Here is a 21175-nt window from a genome sequence, read left to right as displayed (position 1 = left end):
ACCAAGCCCCACCCGTGTGATATTCTATTTTCCAGGGGTATTGACTCACATCAGACACAATCTAATCCAAAATGTCGCTAAAGGAGCAGGCTCAGGGGTTTGCTTTGGGACATGACAGGGCTCTGCCTTCCCCGCCTCATCTGTGAAGCCCAGGAGAGGCTCCTAACACCAGCCCCAGTGCAGCTGGTGGCTCGGCATGCGCTCCCCTCTCAGCCCTCATCTGGGACTAAGGCTCCTATTTTCACAGTGACACTGCACATCAACGAAAGGGACTTGGAACTTCCAAGAGTCACTCTTTTCACTAATATGTAGACTCTGGGAACATCTATCAACTCCTGGAAGCAATCATGGTGAGAAAAGGTAACAATTCAATTGATGAGTCTCTCCACCCTCACTCCATCCCACCTACTGCCCAGGCCAGGGACGCAGCTCTATTCTTTTAACTTTTAGCTGAAAAGCATCCAGGGAAGAAGGGCTGGAGCACTCCCTGACGTTGAAATAATTTATTCAAAACATATGCAAATGAGTAAAGAGGAGAGAAGAGGAATAGTGATGAGACGAAGAGAAAGGAGAAGAGAGATGGAGAAAGGCAGGGAAAGAATAACAAGAAAGGAGAATTCTGTACTTCCAAACTGGGAGGTGGGTGTGGTAAGAAACTTTTCTATAAAGGGCCAGACAGTAGATGTACTTTCAGCTTTGTGGGCCGTAGGATCTGTTATGACTACTCACTGTCATTGCAGCTGAAAGCGCCCATGGACAATACATAAACAAGTGGGCACAGCTGCACTCCAATAAAACTTTATTTACAAAAAGTCATGGCTACAATCTGCCTGTCTTTGCTCTAGACTGTAGTAAAAAATCTGACTCCAGATTTCCAGCATACATTTACCAGAATGTTCATAGGAGCACTGTTTGTAATAGTCAAAATCTAGAAATAACCCAATATTCATTAACAGTAGAATAAACTATAATATCCTCATTCAAAGGTACACTGTACAGTCCTGAAAATCAATCAACTACAAATATATACTTCAATGTGGATGCATCTCAAAACCAAAAATGCTGTGTGGGAAAAGCCACTCACAAAAGCAGCGGTGCTGTATGATTCCCCTATGACAGGTTCAACATTAAGTAAAACTAAACAATGTAAATGCATACATACATAGATGCAAGAGGAAAAAAAGAAAGCAAGGGACGGAGTCACCATAGCACTTACCCCAGGCAGGGGAGAGTGAAGGATGCAACTGGGGAGGGGCTCACAGGGGGCTTCCAAGTTGGGTGGGATAACACAGGCCTACTCCTGGTTATTAATCTTTAATCTATAATGTATACATTATATACACTCTTTGGAATGCCTGATTATTTGCTCTAAAATGAAAAGAAAAAGAAGGGAAAGCAAGGAAAGAGCAGAGAGATGGAAGGAGAAAGATGGACAGAGAGGGTGGAGGGCAGGCACTCACTGAGGATGTAGCTTGTAGAGGGTTCCATCCACGCCTACTGTTACTTTGAGAGTGTCCAGCCCACGGTTTTCTCGTATTTTGTCCACCACAGCAGCCATGCCTGCGCCACAGAGCTGGGCTGCTCGCTGCGCCACCACAGTGCACACCTCCTTGACGATGATGCTGTCATCACAAGTGCTCTCGAGCCCCAAGTGGTGCAAGATGGCTCGGACCTGCAGCAGGGCCAGGCAGTCACTGGGGTGGAGGAGAGACAGTAAGGAGTCAGTCACGTGCCAAGAGGAGCCGATGGCCCATCACTCCAGGGGCCTGGCCATCTGGGAGATGTGCGTAAAGAGCTCTGCAAGGTGGCTCTTGTTCTTGAACTTACTTAGTTCAGGAACCAGTGCCCATCCCACTGGACCACAAAGTCTCCCTGAGTGTACGAGCCACACGAAGAAACAGCTCCCTATTCCACTTTGCCCAGATGAGGCAGGGCATTGCTACGACAAAACTGATACTCAAAACAAAAGGAAATATACTGTCTAAGTATTGCATTCATTTGGAAATAATGAAGACGAGACAATGCTCGTAGGTGGCAGTGTTCAGCTACAAAGCTCCCCTTTACGTCCACTCTCGCGTCACTGTCCACAGGTCAGCAGGACAAGCATCGCCAGCCAACAGTGGATCCCTGTTCTCTTCCTGCTCCCCCACCCTGGGTGGTCTGCAAGCTACTTGTGCACTATTTATGAAACAAATGTAAAGAACATCGCAGGAAGAAAATAAACCCTGTTTTGTGAAGGGAACTACTTGATAACCCTGGGTTCATCTTGCACATAAACAGACATGAAGAATATGTTCTTTCTATTCACTGGGGCAGACAGCCTAGGGCCCACTCATGGCAGTTCCCGCTTTTCTGTACACCTGAGAGTATAATGACACAGCATGAATCTTTAAAGGACTCTGAAATTCACCATTCTAATTTGGAGCAGATATTTCCGCCACGAGACTGGAGCGGGGAGGCTTTGCCTCAATGAGCCGCCACACGACATTTTTCTGCATTGCCTGGCAAGCCACCTCCACTCAGTCCTGGTTGCCTTACTGCAGCCAGCACTTAGGAAGAACCCTCCAGCCAAGCATAAGTGCTTCCATAGCTTATCTTCTTCCTCTGTGATACAAATTCCGATTTGTATCTGATGAGCAGGTATCTTTCTAACTTTGATATTTGATCTAAAAACCCAATGGCATTACTTTGCATGAGCTTCTGCCAGCTTAGCATGATTTTTCATGAGAATGGTATATTTTCCTTTAAAATGCCAATTGTCCATAAGGTACTTGAAATACACACTATGGACATGAATGTGTCCGATACTAAACTGACCTTTATGTAAGCCACACCCTGATTTTACTTGCACTGGGGGAAACCCTCAGCTTGTCTGTCCATTAGGAAGACGTGGTCCAACCCTACTCCAAGCCCTAAATTCTCACCTCTCAATCTGAGACAGGAACTTGGTTTCAAAGATTCCCCGTGTCTTGAGCCGCTCTGAGATACGGCCACGGAAGAGCAGTCCACGCTTGGTGAAATCGATAAGGATGTTACGGACAATCTCGCCCAAGTACATGCCACTGATCATTTTCTCGAACCTGCAACGTGGGTAACATTCGTAGAGGTTAAACAGGAAGGTGGTGGTATGTGCTGAGACACAACAGACCAGCTCGGTCACCCGGACACACTTGGAAGTAGAGGGCATGCAGATTCCCCTTGGTGGGAAAGGAAAAGTTACTTGATTCACATGGGTCATATTCCTGGTGTCTGAGAGCACACTCACCCACAGCCTTCAGTGAAGCTCGATACAGTGCCTGAGGCCCACAGGGTTCCCTGGAATGGGCCCCATCCTTGGGGCTCATTTCCCTTCCAAGGCTTATTCCTGACTCCTCAAGAAGGAACACCTACCCAGACACCACCACGTTTCCAGGAGGAGGGTAGGATACAGTCTTAGTCTGTAACCTCACTACGTGTTTAGCATGCTTTCTCTTCAACCTCATCATTATCACTTAAGTAACGAATGCCAGCTGGAGACACCCTGTCCTGGTCTCTAAAGCTGAATGTGACTACTCAGTGGCTTAAGGATCTTTTGGCCCCACATAGTGACTGACAAAAGTCAAGGTTCCCTGTTTCAACAAAGACTCCATCACCAGTCCATCTTGTCTTGCCTCATAAATGTTGCCTGTGACCTCTTCTCTAGACAAATGTTTTGCAAGGTATATTCTGCAGAACTATGGCCCCTGATTAATCTATTAATACTTAGGAAATGCAACAACTTCCTCGTAGGAAGTGTGCGGGATCTTACATTGTTTCTCAGCTCAAATTCCCCCACCCTGTAACAGGGGTTTTGTGATGTGGGGGCTGGCCCCTCATGCAGTCCTGGCAATAGAGGGCACCACATACTGGATGGAGGAAGAAGGAAGAGATTTGCCCCTGTTTGCTTCCTGTTCCTGTCTGCCTCACCCCGGCAATGTTTCTGCTTCTTCACCCTGGTAGCAGCAGGTGGTTCAATTGTCATTTGTTTTTCCCATCGTCCCAGACCTAGGTCTCAACGCTCTCTCCCCTGCCTTTTCTCACAGTCCTCGGCGTGGGAGCTGCTTCTTATAAGTACTAACTGTGTTCCTCAGTGTCTCCTTTTCGTCTTGCCATCCCTCTAACACCCGTGGGACTGGTTCCCTATATGAAATTCTTCTTGCAACATAACTGTTGTGATTTGTTTTTCCAACTGGACTTTGAAAGCACCACAGTCCAGCAGGGGGAAAAGGACTTCACCCAGAACGTTCCAGACGTATTCAGAAAAAGAAACCCTTTCCAAAGAAATCCCTTCTAGTAACATCTTAAGAGAAAGAGCGTCCTGGGATTTGCTGCTGTAAAGGATCTGGTCCCTTGTCACCATCCAGGTCTAGGGTACAGAGAGCAGGGACTACCCACAGTTGGGTGCCTACCTCTGTTTGCCAGGGTTAAGGGATAGCATATCCACAGCCACATCAAATTCCGTGCGGAGGTCATCTAGGCATCCATTGTCCCCAAAGGCCCCCCACTCCATGTTGACACACATGCGCCCCTCTTCCCCTTCCACCAGCTCCACGTTCCGCATCTCCTCCATGTAGCAGGCGTTGCTACCCGTACCTGCCAATCACAGAGACATCAGGGCCTCCCTCACTCAGCATCATCACCCACCCACCCGCAGCCATGTGTCCCCACATGGGAAGGACAACCTAGGTTCTTACCCACGATGAGACCGACTTCACAGTGAGGGTCTTCATAGCCACAGGTCATCATGGTCCCGACGGTGTCATTCACCACGGCAACCACATCCAGGTCAAACTCCTGCGAGAGCGAAAACAGATCCCCAGTCCACAAGTGAACCCCGATATTCTCCCTTCTGACACTTGTAATGGAGATTTATATTATATGACATGGCTCATTCTCTCTTTCCATTCAGGTCTCTGCTCAAACGTCCCCTCCTCAGAGCCTGCCCTGGTTATGCTATTGAAGAGTGCCCTTTCCCCAGCCCACTCACTCTGTCCTCACCCTACTTCATTTTTCTTCATAGCTCTGTAGCACTGACATTAGCTCATGAGTTTGTTTATAGTACAAGAGTCTGGGGTGGGCCTTCCTGAATCCCCAGGGACAAGAGCAGGGCTTTTGACCCAGAAATACTGACGGACTAAGTTAATTCTCTGCCTAATACTCAGCCACACTCGACACTTCCCCCACTTTCTGAATACACAAATCATTTCAGGCCTCATGCCATGTCTCTCCCACCTCTCGCCGGTGGATAGCTTCCTTCAGCAGGTTGACCACGTCCTCACCCTCACAGCCAGAAGCCTTGAAGCCTTTAGTCCACTTGAGGAGAATGCTCTAAAAAACAAAAAGAAAGAAAAGAAAATCACACAGGAGCAGGGATGAGGGTATCAGAGAAGGGCTCCTGGGTTATTCCCTTATATAGGTTATACAGATTCCCTTCCATAACCAATTATCCCACCCACAAATGATTCTAAACTGGTTTCATTTACTTGGATTTACTGAGTGTCACCTCTGCCTCTGCCAGGGAAGTAAGTTCTACACCCTTGTTTCCGTCACTGAGAAATACAGTTTGCCCTGTCCCCATCGTATATTTACAGCAGAGGGGTCCGTGTGTAATTGTTAAACTCCAGGATAGGGTGAACAAGTACCCTGCCCATAGTTGGAGTGACATCGAGGCTTTTTAATGTGGCCCTTCACCATGTCATGGGGGCCCTCGGGGAGCAGACACATGGTAGCTTCAAACATGGAAGAAATGTTCAAAACAGGAAGAGGGTTTGGTTCCCTGGTTCTCTCTTTGCTGCCACAGCCCATCAAGAAACAACTGTGAAGGACACCCAGGCCCACTTCCCAAGAGGCCAGAATCCATAAATGGACTGTGGGCTCACTATCCGCCCACTCGTATGGTTGTTCCTGCCCATCAGCTTGGCATTTCATGGCCCAGGACTTTGCTATCACAAGTCAACCCGTATGTGTCACATTGTGTTCACATCCTGGAAGAGTCAGAAAAACAAAGTACAATCCGGGAGTGTCGTGGTTTACACATCTACATCCAAACACCTGTGTGCTTATCTGCACCCAACTTGCTCATCTGCAAATTAGCTTCACCTCTCCAACGAAATTGTGTATTTTGGCATTTACAAGTTTACAGAATGTTCACGTAACATTATTTCAGGTGGTCCTTTAACAAGACAAGCAGAGGCCCCAACGGCTGCAGAGACTTACTCAAGGCCACCAAGCTACTCAAGGCAGCTTGAGGCCTCCGGGCCTCAGCACCTGGCGATTTTCCCATCAACAGGAAAATCTCACCAGGGCAGAACCCAGCGTACAGCAGATAGAACCACTAGAACCTGGCTTCTGCTTTATTTGCTCTTAAATCTTACAATTCTAGACCAAACATGTGCTCCTCACAGAAACATATAGAATAAAATCTAATACAATGACCTGCAATCTTACAATTCAGGCAGAAACAGGTAACATGTTTTCAGGCCACCACATACATGTTGGCATGAAAAGTAAGATAGTGTCTGTTTAGAAATATTTCAGTAGGAAAAGTTTGGAAGTATATACACTGGAGTGTTATATTTTTATCTTCCTATTAATCATATGTTTTGTACGTATTCGTATAGTATAGAGATGACATTTTTCTTAAAAAAGATTTTCAGTTGGTATGACCACCAGTATTTTCCCCTATCATTAAAATTTTTCCAGAAAATTAGTTGCTGATACTGAGGCAGTGAATGGCTCATAATTTTTTATTATTTCTTGACCATTGAACAATTAGGTTTGTTTATAATGCCTTTGTTATAATAAATAATGTTTCATTAACTATCACATAAATACTTATCCACATGTTTGATAATTCTCTTTGCGAAATTGATGCAAATGTGAAGGCTTTGAAAACCCAAAGCACGATGCTGAAAAAAATGTGTTGAGACAAAAGAAATTGGAAAAGCGAAAAGCAGCACTGAACAAATGTTAACAGGTATTGGGAAACACTGCATTAAGCAGGGATTTCAATGCAGAATATCCTAAAACCTTAACTGTCGTAGTACACATGGTGAATTTAACTCTCAGAGGGGAGGACTAGGAGGCATTTACCAAACTCATCTGAGCAACATGATGGTTGGTGATCCAGGGACCTTGTGGGAAATACGGCCTTTCCTCACCACTGGGCCAAGCTCACTGTACAAGTGACTGTTTCCACCTATATGCCTTCCTCTACACTGCAGGCCTGCCTGCCTTTCTTCCCCATCAACTCAGTCCTCTGACTTGGATGATCCAAGGATTCCTCCTGCCCTCCATGTATGTGCACAGAATACTATCACACTACATGTCCTCGGGGCTTCTGCATCCCATTGGTGCACATTCCAGACAGCAGCTCTGCTTTTTCTGAGCTTGCTTCATCAGCCCAGTTTGTTTGTGAGCACCTAAAGCAGGAACTATGCCTTTGGTACCCTGGCAACTCCATCCACAGTATACTGTCCACTTGCATCATGCATGTAAACTTCGAGACGACAGAGACACAGAGGAACAACTACTTAAATAACAGTATTCTGACATCTACTATACAGCGTATCGACCCAGATCAAGCCTGAGCATCTGCCTACTCAGCTCTCCTACACGTCTCAACACACCCATGTCTGGAATACCTGGGAGCGCCAGTCTTCCCCCATCTGCTTCATTCATCCAAGGGGATGAAAAGCAAAAGTGAGACTAGAGAAGAACGAGAGCATCCAAATGATAGGAGATGAATGAAAATGTCCTGAGCCCAAAACAAGGGCCTTAGAAGCAGGTGAGCATAATCGAGGGCATGGGCTCAGGCATCAGAAAATCAGAATTCAAATCATGGCTTTATTACCTGGTCTAGGTCTTACAACCTAAGACATAGTGGTTTTTGATACTTGGCATAACTGTAGACCATATTTTCCTTTCGTCAAAATGGATGTACAAACACCTACCTTATATGTTGCCATGAGGGTTAAATGAGATAATGTGCACAGAAAGCCCGGCACAGTACCCAGCATAAAGTTCTTTTAAAATGTTAGTTGTTAATATTTTGATTAATGCCATCATCATCCCAAAGGTTGTTACAGCCAAGCTAACCTCCACCAGCTCGGACTTACTCGTTCCCATCAACAGACCCCTCCTCAAGATTGCTCCCTCATGCCCTTCTTTTCCTCCTCTCAGCTCAACTTTCTCACCTTCTCCTAACTCTGGCTGGGTTAGAGTCAATAGCGCCCATAGGAGAGCCCTCCAGGAAGACCATGTTACCTCGTCCAGCCTGTTCTGCCGGCAGGGGAAGGAGAAGGTGAAGCCCAGAGGCAGAGACACGCCCTTCATGCCCATGTACTCGAGGAAGTCGGCAATGCACTGGACAATGTGGTCAAAGAGCTGCAGGGAGAAGGTGGGCTCTAAGGGAAGGGGACCCAGACAGGGCAGGCTGCCCCCAGCAAGACCTGAACACAGGTGAGGCCTCCACCCAGGAGATATGCAAGGTCAGGTGCAATCCCGAGTGAGGCCAGCCCAAGGTCCTGGCCCACGCAGCCCTCCCCGGGACCATGGGTGAGCAGAGAAAGCATTGTTCTCCCAGGCAAGAAGTGGGTGTCTACTGGGGTCCCCTCCCAGAGGGGCCGCCCTGCCTCACCTCATCCCCTGTGCCGTGCATGACCTCCTGCGGGATGGAGTAGATCTTGTTGTGCATCTCCACTCCGCGCCGCTTCCCGTTCCGCACGCGCACCAGCAGGACCCGGAAATTGGTGCCCCCGAGGTCCAAGGCCAGGAAGTCACCTTTCTCTGGAAAATAAACCCAGGAAAGCAATAAGTAGGGGCATCACCACGTCACCACAGTAGAGTGACAGGGTCTAAAGCACCTTCCCTAATGGGGAGCTCTCCCGGGGGCCCCTGGACAACCTCAGGGGTGAGGGACTGTGAGCTCCACCTAACAGTAAAGAAAATAAGACCCCGAAACCAGAGGCTCCTTAGTGGTTCTCAAATGAGGTCAAGTGGCGGGAACCCCAGAAGTGACAATGAGCTCTGCAGAACAAGGGACAAGGTGACACAGTGCACTCAATAATATCGAAACATGCCATTCATGCTAAATCAAAGGTGACCTCGTGTTAGGTTCTAGACTAGAGGTGGAATGGCAGAGTCAAGCACCCTTCTTTCCTAGGCAATCCCCACGTGCTTCATGCCACACACAGTGCTCATGCAGCCCTCAGGCAGTCCAGGGAGGGAGGCATTGCATTCTCTTCTGCCGAGACAGCAAGATCCGGCTGAGCTAGGCTGAGTCACTCACCCTGGGCCACACAGCCACAAGAGGGTAGAGCAGGGACCAAGTCGCAGTCTCTACCTGTGGAACCTGTACCAACTGTGTTCTCCTGGCCTGCTCAATGATCATTTTCTATGGAGAAAAACTGCCATTTCTTAGGTTGCGAGCCCAGGGGTCAGCAATATTTTTCTGTAAAGGACTGGGCAGTAAACATTGTAGGCCTATGTGAGCCATTGTCTCTGCTGCAACCACACAGCTTTGCCATGGTAATGCAAAGCAGCCATAGATAGTTCATAGACAGATTGGCATGCTATGTACTAATAAAACTTTATTTACAAAAATAGACAGTGGGCCAGATTTAGTCCGTGGGCCTTAGTGTGCCAACCCCTGACCTAGGGCTTACAAGAGCTGGTCCTGAAAACAAAATCCTTGGGTTTGAATCCCAGCTTTGCCATTTTCTAGCTGTGTGAACTTGGGCAGATTTCTTCATTTCTGTGCCTCAGTTTTGTGCCAACCATAAGTTTGTTAATAAACAAAATTAACAACAAAGCTCTGTGAACACGTAAGGACTAAATGAGTTGATATGTGTTAGATGCTTAGAGAAGTTCTTGACACATAGTAAGCATTTCGTAAGTATTTGCTATTATTACTGTTCAAATTTTAGTAGAGGAAACCTTGGTTGAGCTTACTGAACACTTGAATTTCCTAGTACAGATGGTCCCTGACTTAACGATGGTTTAACTTGACAATTTTTTCAACTTTACAACGGTGTAAAAGCAATACACATTCAATAGAAACTGTACTTTAAATGTTGAATTTTGATCTTTTCCTCGGCTAGCAATATGCAGTACAATACTCTTGTGATGCTGGGCACCTACTATGAGCCTCAGCCCCCAGTCAGCTACTCAATCACAAGGGTAAACAACTGGCACGTACATTGTGAGAATCTCTTGCCCTACTGTAGGCTAATGTAAGTGTTCTAAGCATGTTCACGGTAGACTCAGCTAAGACATTCGGTAGTTTAGGTGTATCAAATGCATTTTCAATGTATGATGTTTTCAACTTACCATGGGTTTTTATTGGATGTAACCCTATTGTAAGTCAAGGAGCATCTGTACTATAGTTGGAGAAACATTTTCTGGACCAAACATCCAATGCTAGGGCTAAGGAGTCCTCCCAAAGAGTCAACACCAGGACAAAGGCCCACCATGGTGAGCTGGGCGGCAGCCCTGCCACATACCTGTGCCATCAGGGGTGGCACACACATAGGTGGGCAGCATCTTGATGGGGGCAATGGCATGAGTCTCCTTGTTCAGACCTCGCTCCATTTCTACCTTCATCCTCCTCTTGACCTCTAGCAGCTGCTCATGGCTCAGCTTCAGAGGCTCCAGGGTCTTCTGGCGGGCTCGGTGTTGGTCAGCCAGCCGGTAGGCCACTGCCGTCACCATGGCTGCCCCCTTGCCACTGCCATCCTCGGAGCGGAGGAAGCGGACGTCGCAGTCGGGCACCAGGCGCCGCACGGTCTTGTGAAGACGCTTGGCGAAGCTGCAGTCACCGAGATGGGGTAAGAGATGGTGTCCACAGCTAGCGTCAGTGGTACTAATGGTTGGGGCGGTAGCTCTCCGCCTCAGCCCAAGTACCAGGAGGCACCTACTGAAGCAGATGCTGCCCTGAACATCTTCTCCCCACTCTTTCCCAAGTTAGGGGTCACTGTACAAAAGTTTACCCTGGGTGTGTCTACCCTGACTGGGTCCAACAGCTGCTGAAAGGAAAGGACCCTTCTAGGAAGCCAGTATGCCCTGCAGGTAGTCACACAGAATTTCTCTTCCCACAGGCCACAACTCTTCTGCCCAATGTATCAGCCTCTTTGCTGGAGCAGCCCAATAGAATCAGATGATGCTGACCCCAACTGCTATTCATGTTTCACCACTCATTTCAGTAGATGCTGCCTGGGAAAGACCCAAAACAGAAAGAGATGTTTTTCGGAGCTTTGGCCTCTCTTTGGCTAATTTCTGCCAATAATCCTAAAAATGTCTGAACAGCTAAAGACAACAGATGTGTTCAGCCAGAAATTCTTGGGTGGTGGCTGATTGGAGCCATGTCTCCAGTGCCCTCTAAGTGTGGTCTGTGGTCCCGCAGTAGGGCTGGGGGCTGTTAGAGATTCAGGGTCCTAGGCTGAACCCAGACCTTCTGAATCAGAACTGGCCTCTTAGCATGATCCCCAGGTGATTCGTGCATACTTGAAAGCTTTTGAAGCACAGGACTAGGAGACCCGGGAGTGGTAGGGCTGAGACCTTCGGCATCACCAATTCAGGCAGTGAAGGCCCACTGGCCTGGCACTCACATTAGTTGAACATGATGGGATAAGCGGGCACAGAGAAAGATATCTTCCAGGTCCCAACTGAAATTTGCATACTGTGGCACTTTTATGGGATCAAAACATGGAGGGCAGGGCAGGATCAATTCAATACCTGGGTCAACCAGAGAGGCTGGTAACCCACTGTGCCAGGCTGGCCCCTGGCAGAGGACATAGCACTGAAGGGACCATCAAGAATCATGAGCAAGTCGAAGAAATAAGTTAGAGAGAAACACTAACTCCTAAACAAGAGGGTGGCAGACAGAGCCCCCAGTGGCCAGGAGAGCTCTGAGTAGAGTCCTCCCACCCCATCCCCATCATCCACAGCCTTCAGAAATCACCTGCACCTACGCCAAGCACAACACTCTCTCAGCTCCCACTTGCCCCACTAGGAACTTTCTACGAAGACCCTCAACTCCATGGGCCATCTCCACCGCCCCAGAATGCAAAACGGAGCTGGTCCGTGAAGTCACTGGGGTCTCTCTCGCGCCTGTCAGGCTCCCCAAGTGCTCTGGAAGCATCACTCTGGGTCCCAGAACGCAAACTCACTGGGGGTGTTTCTTGTAGACAGAGCCGTCGACCCCGATGGTGGAGCGCAGCCGCTCCCCGCCCTTGTTCTCCTTGATGCGCCGCAGGACAGCCGCCAGGGTGGCCGCGCACAGGTTGGCTGAGCGTGTGGACACGATCTGGCAGATGCGGTGAGTGGCCACGCAGTCCTCCTGTGTCGGGTCCATGCCCAGCCGCACCAGGATCTCGCGGGCTTTCCGGATGCCATCCTTCTCCCTGGGAAACGGAGAGACAGCATGTGGGCACATGTCTGTCCAGCTCACTGTGGTCAGTGGGAGGGCAGTGTGTGGGCTCACACGGACACCCCTGGGCTTCAGCAAACGCCATCTCACAGTGAGGGGAGATACCTACTTCCCTGCTCTGCCCACTGGGGATGGGGGGAGGGTTTGACCAAGGAGGGGGAAGCACAACCGAGGCTCCTTTCCACACACACACACACACACACACACACACACACACACACACACGGCTACAGGTGACTCTTTCCCAATGAGAAAAACTAATATTTCTTATGCACATATTATGTAAGGACGAGGCCCTGTTCTCAGAGCTTCACTGGGTTATGTGTGTGAGTTTGTGCTATTTGTCTTGGGATAGAGGGAACCGTGTCTCTGACCCTGTGAGCCCAGCTGAGCAGCCTACCCTAGTTTTCTCTATAAAGCAATCAGAATCTATTGCATTTCACAACAGAGTGGGTACCACTTTAACTTGTGCTAACGACTGAGAGGAAGGGCTGGTGCTATGAGACTAGCACTCTTCTTAGCGGAACTAAGTGCCTCACACATCTGAATACTTTCATCCCCTCAGGGTTTAACAGGTAGACATAGTTCCTTCAAGAGTTTCCACTTCAATTCGTTTGAATTGTTTCACTGCTCCCTTTAGCACCCAAATCACCTCCTTTCCACCATCTACTCCCCTAAAACAACAGCCTCCTCAAGCCACAAGTGGAAGTCTCAAGAACAGGAAATGAGGCCTATCTCTGGATATTTTTAACTGAAAAACAAAAATGAGGCCGTTCTCACTCCCATACCTGCCACTCTGGGAAAATGCAGGCCTCGGGCTCTACCTATTGGAACTAAGTGAGTAAGTCTCAGAGCTGTCCAAGGACTCATGTTTGTTAAGAAGTAGGGTCAGAATGGCACCCTTTTTGAGAATCACCAATAGAGAATGAAATGTCAGAGTTTCAGGAAAAGGAAAAGGAAATAGATGCAAATGAGTCATTAAGGGGCCCACTGGGAGCCAGCATTAAGCCAAGCCCCCCCACCCCACCCCATGCCAGGCAGGAATGCAAATGCAACATCCCTGCCCATGGGACTTAGTCATTCCCAGCACCAGGAGTCACTTGGTAGTCGGCACACTCAAAATGGACCAAAGTGGAGACTACCTGGTAAGGGATGTCCAGCCATAGGCCCACCATGGCGCAGGGTGGGTGAGACCCTCTTGCTGTTCACATTGAAAGGTCAAGGGCCAGTGCCTCTTCCTCATTCCCCAACTGCCTGTCCACTCTTCAGTGAACAGAGAGGGACCCCAAAGCTTACCCTTCAATATCCGAAACGTCTTTGGTCTCAAAGCGGCCGGTGGCGAGGAGTTCAGGGCTGACCTTCCCCCCGAAAAGCACCTCCTCCTTGGCCATCTTGACCAGGATAAGCCTCACCAGCTCCCCCATGTACATCCCACTGATCATCTTCTCAAATCTGCAGGGACACAGACCAGAAAAACAAATAAAGAACCTGCTGTCCGTGAACTCACCACTTCCCTGTGGAGGCAACATGCACACATGTGAACCTCCAACTGGTGTGAGACGCTGATGCACAATGAAGCGGTCACTTGTGTGGCACTGACTAGGGACAAAACGTGCAAAGAAGTGACAAACTCAGAGTATGACCTTCTTCAGGGCAGGGTAGGGGGGCTGGCGGAGCTGGGGGGCTTGGGCTGCCTCTACAGGCAGGTGGACCTTGAACTATGGGGCAGGATGGGCCTTAGCAAACAATCCAAACATCCAGGGAGGGTGGGAACAGTCTGAAGTTTAGGGAAAAGTAAGTTATGTGTAGGATAGTAAGTTCTCATTTTTTTTCCTCTAGCACGGATGTAATTTTTTAAAAACAGAAACCTTATGTAGAACCTCAATATTTATTTACAAGAGGAAAAGGTCACGCTGATTAAATATGGGGGCTTGCAGGCCCAGCAACTCATCACCTCACACTAACCCTCCTCCTTCACAGGCCTTGCGGATTCCTAAGAAAAGCATGAAAATAAGGGGGGAGGGGAACAGGAGGAAGGGGAGGTGATGAAGCAAGATTAGAAGGGCAAGTTGGGACAGTTGAGAAGGAGCTCTAAATGCCACATGGTTTCAGGAATCTGGGAGTGAGACACACTGGAAATTTCTGAGCAGGTAGGTGATAAGATAAAGGCATGTTTTAGTACAACAGAGGCTAGCCCCAAGCAGAGAGGGCAGTCCAGTAATTTATTTTTTCAACACTAGATGGCACTGTTTTCTCCAGAAGACAGCCTTTCCGGCTCAGACTATGTGACAGGAGAAAACTAAGCTTTTACAATTCTTTTTGGCAAAGCAGGCCCTTTCTTGGTATCTCAGAAAGGATCTGGGTCCTTAGGAAAAGGAGGCCCCCAGGGCCTGTGGGCACTAACTAGGCCAGACTTCAGTGAGGAGGCCCAGGGCAGGGTGGGGAAGGGACTCCGATGTCATCTCATGCGATCTACGAGAGAGAAAGCTGGGCCCTCAGGAAGTGACTTGCTCAAGACCCAAGGTCAGGTACCGCAGAACTGGAGCTAAGTGGAGAGCTGGCAAAACTGCTTGAGCATTTCAAATGCTTTTAAATGTTTAAGTGCATTTAAAAGATTCAAGTGCCAGCACACGCAACTAACTGCCTGGAAGGCCAACTGGCTTCGACAGCAAGGAACTCATGTGTCTGCTTCTGCAGCTTTTCTGAAATGGATGGTCCTATGAAGGTAAGGAGAGATCCACTGAAGCTCTGAAGTGTGGGCGGTTTTTTAAAGTTTTTATTCTGGGTTTTTAAAACACTTTGTTTCCTCCAACGTTCAGAAAATATTTATTTGGTGACATATAAAGAATAAAAAAAAAATTCCTATCGGAGACCCGCAATGACTTCAGGGTTACCACGGCAGACACTGGTATATGTCCTCCCAGCCTTTGATTTGTCTAAGGTTAAGCCAGTGGTGGGTTGCCAAGGCCGGGTTGGCAATTCTGTCTTCTGACACTTCAAAGGGCATGTGGCTCCTTGGAATGGCGTGGGTGTGCCTCATTGATGGAGGCAGGTGCTGAGTGAATGACTTTTCAGTTCATAAAGTCCTCACCAGCCATGACATAGACAGTATGTTCCTATGAAAGTTACAAGTAAATGGACTCTCGTTTCAACATGTGAAAGAAGCTTGTGACAAATAAACCATGCTCCAGTGAGGAAGCAAGGACTCTACCTGTAAAGAAAAAGGCCCCCAATGCTGAGCTGGTTTATAAGGTTGGATTGGATTTTCCTCTCCACACAGAGATCTGTGCTACAAGCTTTCATGCAACAGTCCCAGCAACAAGAAGAACAGAGAGGGCCTGAATTGCTCAAAACGTTTTGCAATTGCCTTCAAAGCTTGCAGCAATCCCTGTTTCAAGATCTTTGAAGGACATTTGGCAAGTGTTTGTGAGAATGAAACAATGTTTTGTAAGAATCAAAAATAACTAAACACCAAGTCTGGCCAGGCTAGAGAGTATAATATTCAGGATCCAAATATTGGAGCCCTTGATACAGTCTAGCCCAGGACCCCAGCTGGGCCACAGGTCCAGGGAAGGTGGCCAAGGAGGCAACTTAGCCAACTTTTCCACAGCCCCTGGGTCTGCATACAGCTGGGGTGGGAGGCCCTGGGACTCCGTGGGGTCCAGCCTAGCTCATAGGCAACTCTGCCAGAGGTCTGAGTCAGAGCCTCAGACAGAAATTAGGAGTCATTTGTCACAGCCTCATCATCCTCTGGGCAGTGACAGAGGTGGGAGCTACAAAAGGAGCTTTCAGAGACCTGAATCTTGGCCATCTCGACACTTTTCTATGTGGCTCACAAACTGTTTCTAAAGACAACTTACAAATTGAAGGTGGAAAGAATGAGCAGGGCCATACACTTAAACTCAGAGTATGACCTTCTAAAGCTACTGAAGGACATAGCCCAATTATTACCTATTACCTGGTGTGTCTACTTGCTCTAGCTTTTTTAGAGCCCTCTCAGAAACTTGTAGTCACAATGTGTGTCATGAGCACAAATTCCCATAAGCAGTGGATACCTTGGCAACCCTTGGCAACCTTTGGGGGATAGAAGACTGTAAAGCAAAAATGAGAACCACCCCCAGCCCTGGCCTCAGCTCCTGAGCCCACTCGCTGAGCCCACTGCTCACAGTTGCTTCCCAGGGTTCAGGGAGCCCATGTCAATCTCCCGGTCAAACTCAGTGCGGATGTCGTCGAGCACGCCATCGTCCCCAAAGGCTCCCCACTCCATGTTGATGCACATCCGCCCCTCGTCGCCCTCCACCAGGTCAATGTGGCGCATCTCTTCCATGTAGCAGGCGTTGCTGCCCGTGCCTGGCCGGAACAAGGGACTGCTCAGCGCCCACCAGCACCGTCCTCTCGCCAGCCCCCATCTCCCTCTTGCCCCACCATCCTGAGACTGCCCAGGGTGGCTGGATTCCTCAGAGCAGACTCCTGGGGAACCCCAACATGGCCCATCCCACCAACACCCCCAACTCCACAAGTCCTTGCTCGGTCCTCCAAAGTGACCATCCCATTATCTTCTAATACAAAGTACAAAGGAACAACCACGCCATGGACCTCTCCTCCCTTCCCAGCCCACACCCCCAACCTTTGGCCAGCATCGGCCCTCAGTGTTCACGTACCAATGATGAGACCAATCTCGCAGTTCTGGTCATCATAACCACAGGTCATCATGGTCCCCACTGTGTCATTTACCACAGCCACAATATCGATATCAAAGTCCTGCAGGGATAAAAGGGGGGCTCTCTGACCTTCACTGTCACAGAAAGGTTATAGATGTGATGATGGAAAGAAAGAGCAGCAAGATACACAGCTCAAGAGGAACAGGGCTGACTCTGACTAACCCGGCTCACAGCCAAAGAAGGTTAGAGCTGGAAACCGGGTCCAGATCCAGTCTAACAGCTGCATCTCACTCCCCACCCTGCTTGTCCTCATCATGGAGGACGTGGCTGACCCCAGCCCTCAGTCTAGTTTAGAGCCATCACTGCACTAAGAACCCATCTTATCATCATTGTCATATTCTCCTTCTCTTCTTTTCTCTCTCTCCCTCCCAGAAGGTCTTATCCTTCTGGGACCTTTATCTTGTCCTCTCTGCACCCCATCCCACCCTAATGCCAACATCATCCCAACTTTCTTACTTAAAAATTATATTCAAGTCTTCTTCAGTTTAACAACAGAAAGGTTTTTCTTGCACCACCAAAAATAACCAAGGCTAAGATTATTTATCCATTATTATAATCTGAGACCCCAAAGGCATCTGATCATTATAAGATTATTGGTGTGGTAATCGTCTCACAATATATGTGTGTCAAATCATTATGCGGTACATCTTAAACTGATTCAGAGCTGTATGTCAATTTTATCTCTATAAAACTAGAAGAAACAAAAGACATATTATTGGGTAAACATAGCAGGGAAGAAGAAAAGAAAACCTTGCCTGAAGAACCACAAAAGGGCTTCTGGCTGACTTGAGGACAGACTGGAGAAGACCTTAGAGTGGAGCCAAAAGAGCCTGCAGACCCCCAGCTCCTGCTTCCCCACAGCGGCCACCCCTACTCACTCCTCTCCTCTGAATAGCCTTCCGGATCAGAGTAACCACGTCTTTGCCTTCCACACCACTGGACTTGAACCCCTTGGTCCACGAGACCAGGAAACTCTGGAAAAGGACCAAGGATTGAACATTAATTCCTCACAAAACTCAGATCACACATCTCAAACAACCATTAGTGGAGCCCTCTGCCGTGGGGTTAAACTAAAGCCATGCTTGAATGTATATATTGCTTCCTAACTAGCATAGGAAGGAGAAGTCCGGACCCCATCAGAGATCCAGCTAGGAGATTAAATAAATGATTCCTTCATGATCTACTGCCCCCAAGAAGTGGAAAGGGCAGAGTATAGAATTGCCAAAATAAGATACTTGTATCCTCTCATCAGAACTCCCCATGAATCTTTCTCCCAAAGATCTTCATTGCAACACTTTAGATCAAAGGAGATCCAGGCTAATGTCTCACTCCTCTTTCCCTAAGAGGGATAAGGATAAGATGCAATACATGTAGGGCTGTCCTTTGAGGGGCAGGGGATAAAGGCCCCTTTCCCTTCTCTGACACTTCTTCACCATCCCCCCACACCTGCACCCACTCATCCAGAAGGACAGAACTCTTGATATTCAACCCTGGTCCACACAACCCTCAGCGCCACCTCCACCACCACAGCAGCAGGTGGCGCAGAGTTCTTCATCCTCCCAGCCCAAAGAATGAAGCAACAAAAGTGTCTGAAGAAGTCACCTTACCTCATCTAGTTTCGTTTGGATGCAGGGGAATGAGAAGGTAAAGCCCAGGGGGAGCTTCTTGTCTTTGATTTGTAGCTTTTCCATGAAGTTAGCCAGGCATTCGGCAATGTGGTCAAACAGCTAAGGGCACAGAACGCAGGAAGATGAGCATGGAGGCAGAATAGCGCAGTGATTAAGCGCATGAACTTTGGGCTCAGAAAGGAATTAACTGAATGCATGCAAAATGTGTATCCCCTGTAAAGTCTTAATATGCTCAGTCTGTAAAACAGGGATGATAATTGTACCTGACTTCAGAGTTACTAAAAGGATTAAATGAGTCAATACATATAGGGGCTTAACACTACTTAGCGCTTATTAAATAGTGTCTTCCACATAAGCCATTTATCCACACTACTGTCAAAATAACCCCAGGAGGCCGGGGAAATCATAGCCAGAGCTAATAAGAAAGTCACTGCATGCCCTGGGAACAGAACATCCTTTGGTGGCCTTGTCAGAAAACCCCTGGACATTGATACACAGCTGAATGTCTTCCCAGAGGGGCAGCCCATCTCACTGCCAAGTATTTCAGCATCCTTGTCTCTTGTGATTGGGGGAGTGGGTAGGACATTCTCTTTTGGCATTCTATGAAGGGACTTAACAAAAATATGTAACCTTTATATTTTTCTTCCATTCTAGAAAACTAATTTCCTGGGGGCAATTCAAAAAGGTTTCTTTGTTTTCCAACTTCAAAATGGAACACCCAGTGAGTCCGCGAAGAGCACTGAAGAATGAAGAGCCTCCCAACCACGACCATGCTAAGCAGGAGCCACAGCACCGAGGAGAAGTCCTAAGCCTAAGAAAAAGCTGTATTCACAATCACCCAGGCTTTCAATCAGTCCCAAAGCCCACAGTCCCATGGCTTCCTTCTTGCCCACTCAGCATTCTCAAAAAGAAATTGATGACCCATCCAGAAGCTTAGAGGCCAAGGCCAAGGGGCAATCTGATACAAAAAAGTAAACCGAGGCCAAAGAGACTGAGCAGATTCCAAGGGCCAGGTTATTCAAATGGCAAAATCTAAAAGCCAAGGGGGTGGAAGAGAAGAACATTCCAGGCAGAAGCAAGGAAGATTCCACTAAACCAGGGGTTCCCAAAGTGTGGTCCTGGAGCAGCAGTATCACCACTATCACGGTATAAATGCAGATTCTAGGGACCAAACCCAAACCTGCTGAACCAGGAACTGTGGGGGTGGGGCTCTCCAGGTGATCCTGAGGCAGCGAACCACTGCACTAAACCATGAAAAGTATTTGCATTTACAAAGGAACTGAGGTTGAGGGTGGCAGGCTAGGTTGAGAGGGATGTCTGGGATATGCTCAGTGCGAGGGATCCAGGAAGACAAGGCCACCCCCATCTAGAAGGTAGCAGCTCTAACTGAACTTCCTGCATTGATCCTGTCCCTGCATTCATCACTTGTAAAAGTCACCTCAGCTGATGCTGAAACTCTCCGTCTCTAAATCAAAACAATCTAAAGAACAAAGGATGGGCAAAGACAGGGCCCTCTCACTAAGAGAATCACCCTTGAACAAAGGTCAAGTGTTTTAATACGTAAATAGGGTTTCTAGATAGGTATTCAGAAAATTCTGTTCTTCTGTTAGGAAGTGAATCAGAGATAAAACTTACGATATGATTAAACAAATTCCTTCCAGCACCTTCTTCCTGGTACTCTAGTCAAAAATGATCTTTAATACAAATAGTCTTTATCCACAAAAAGGAAGTTACAGAAGCTGTTCAAAGAGATAAGGCCAATCATCAGGGACGGAAGAAGCAGGAGCTTTAGAAGGAAAAGCAAAATGGAGTCTCCTCACCCAGCCCTGATCCCTCTCCTTTTCCAATTGCACTCCCAACAAGGGGAGGCAGAAAAAAAGAGGCAGTGAAGAGGCATTAAATGACCTGCTGCCCAATAAAGTAGCCACTGACCATCTGTGGCTATTTCAATAAGTCAGAATTTTGAAAAATTAAAAATTCACTTCCTCGGTCATGCAAGCCACATTTCAAGCGCTCATTGCCACAGGTGGCTCGTGGTTATTGTATTGCACAAGATGGATAAAGAACAGTTCTTCCACCATTGTGCAAAGTTCTACTGGATAGTGATGGGTTAGAAGAACCTAGACCCTTTAAAAGTGGGGAAGAGGAGAACACCTGCTTCCTTAATTAGAAGACTATCCCCCATTCTGTGAGCTGATGATGTAAAGATAAGAAGCTGGGAGAAAGAACTAACACCTTCCTACCGTAAAAACGCTCAAAGAGCATCCTTTTATGAAGTTAGAAAGGTTTCCTTTTCCTTCTAGGTCTGAGAACCTTCTCTCACTTCCCTTCCCATAAGATGCACTTTAAAAATCTAAAGTGGCTGCTACTATGATTTGTAA

The 21175-nt window shown here is 47.8% G+C and overlaps 1 protein-coding gene across 2 annotated transcripts in view; it reads right to left on the bottom strand.

The window, feature by feature from the left end:
* Nucleotides 1-21175, bottom strand: part of HK2 (hexokinase 2) — a 59812-nt gene that overhangs the window by 2664 nt on the left and 35973 nt on the right. For both annotated transcript variants that reach the window (XM_019750336.2, XM_074332229.1), the window contains exons 4-17: nt 18774-18893; nt 18045-18140; nt 17107-17206; nt 16612-16795; nt 13742-13897; nt 12186-12419; nt 10521-10825; nt 8657-8805; nt 8284-8403; nt 5251-5346; nt 4713-4812; nt 4428-4611; nt 2925-3080; nt 1461-1694 (exon numbers count right to left, since the gene is read on the bottom strand). In XM_019750336.2, coding sequence (XP_019605895.1) covers nt 1461-1694; nt 2925-3080; nt 4428-4611; nt 4713-4812; nt 5251-5346; nt 8284-8403; nt 8657-8805; nt 10521-10825; nt 12186-12419; nt 13742-13897; nt 16612-16795; nt 17107-17206; nt 18045-18140; nt 18774-18893 — 2234 coding nt within the window. The remainder of the gene's footprint in view (nt 1-1460; nt 1695-2924; nt 3081-4427; nt 4612-4712; nt 4813-5250; nt 5347-8283; nt 8404-8656; nt 8806-10520; nt 10826-12185; nt 12420-13741; nt 13898-16611; nt 16796-17106; nt 17207-18044; nt 18141-18773; nt 18894-21175) is intronic.

This window comes from Rhinolophus sinicus, linkage group LG05, assembly GCF_036562045.2.
Source record: "Rhinolophus sinicus isolate RSC01 linkage group LG05, ASM3656204v1, whole genome shotgun sequence".
NCBI lineage: Eukaryota > Metazoa > Chordata > Mammalia > Chiroptera > Rhinolophidae > Rhinolophus > Rhinolophus sinicus.
Note: the sequence above shows the minus strand (reverse complement) of the source record. Positions and strands in the feature narration are given on the sequence as shown.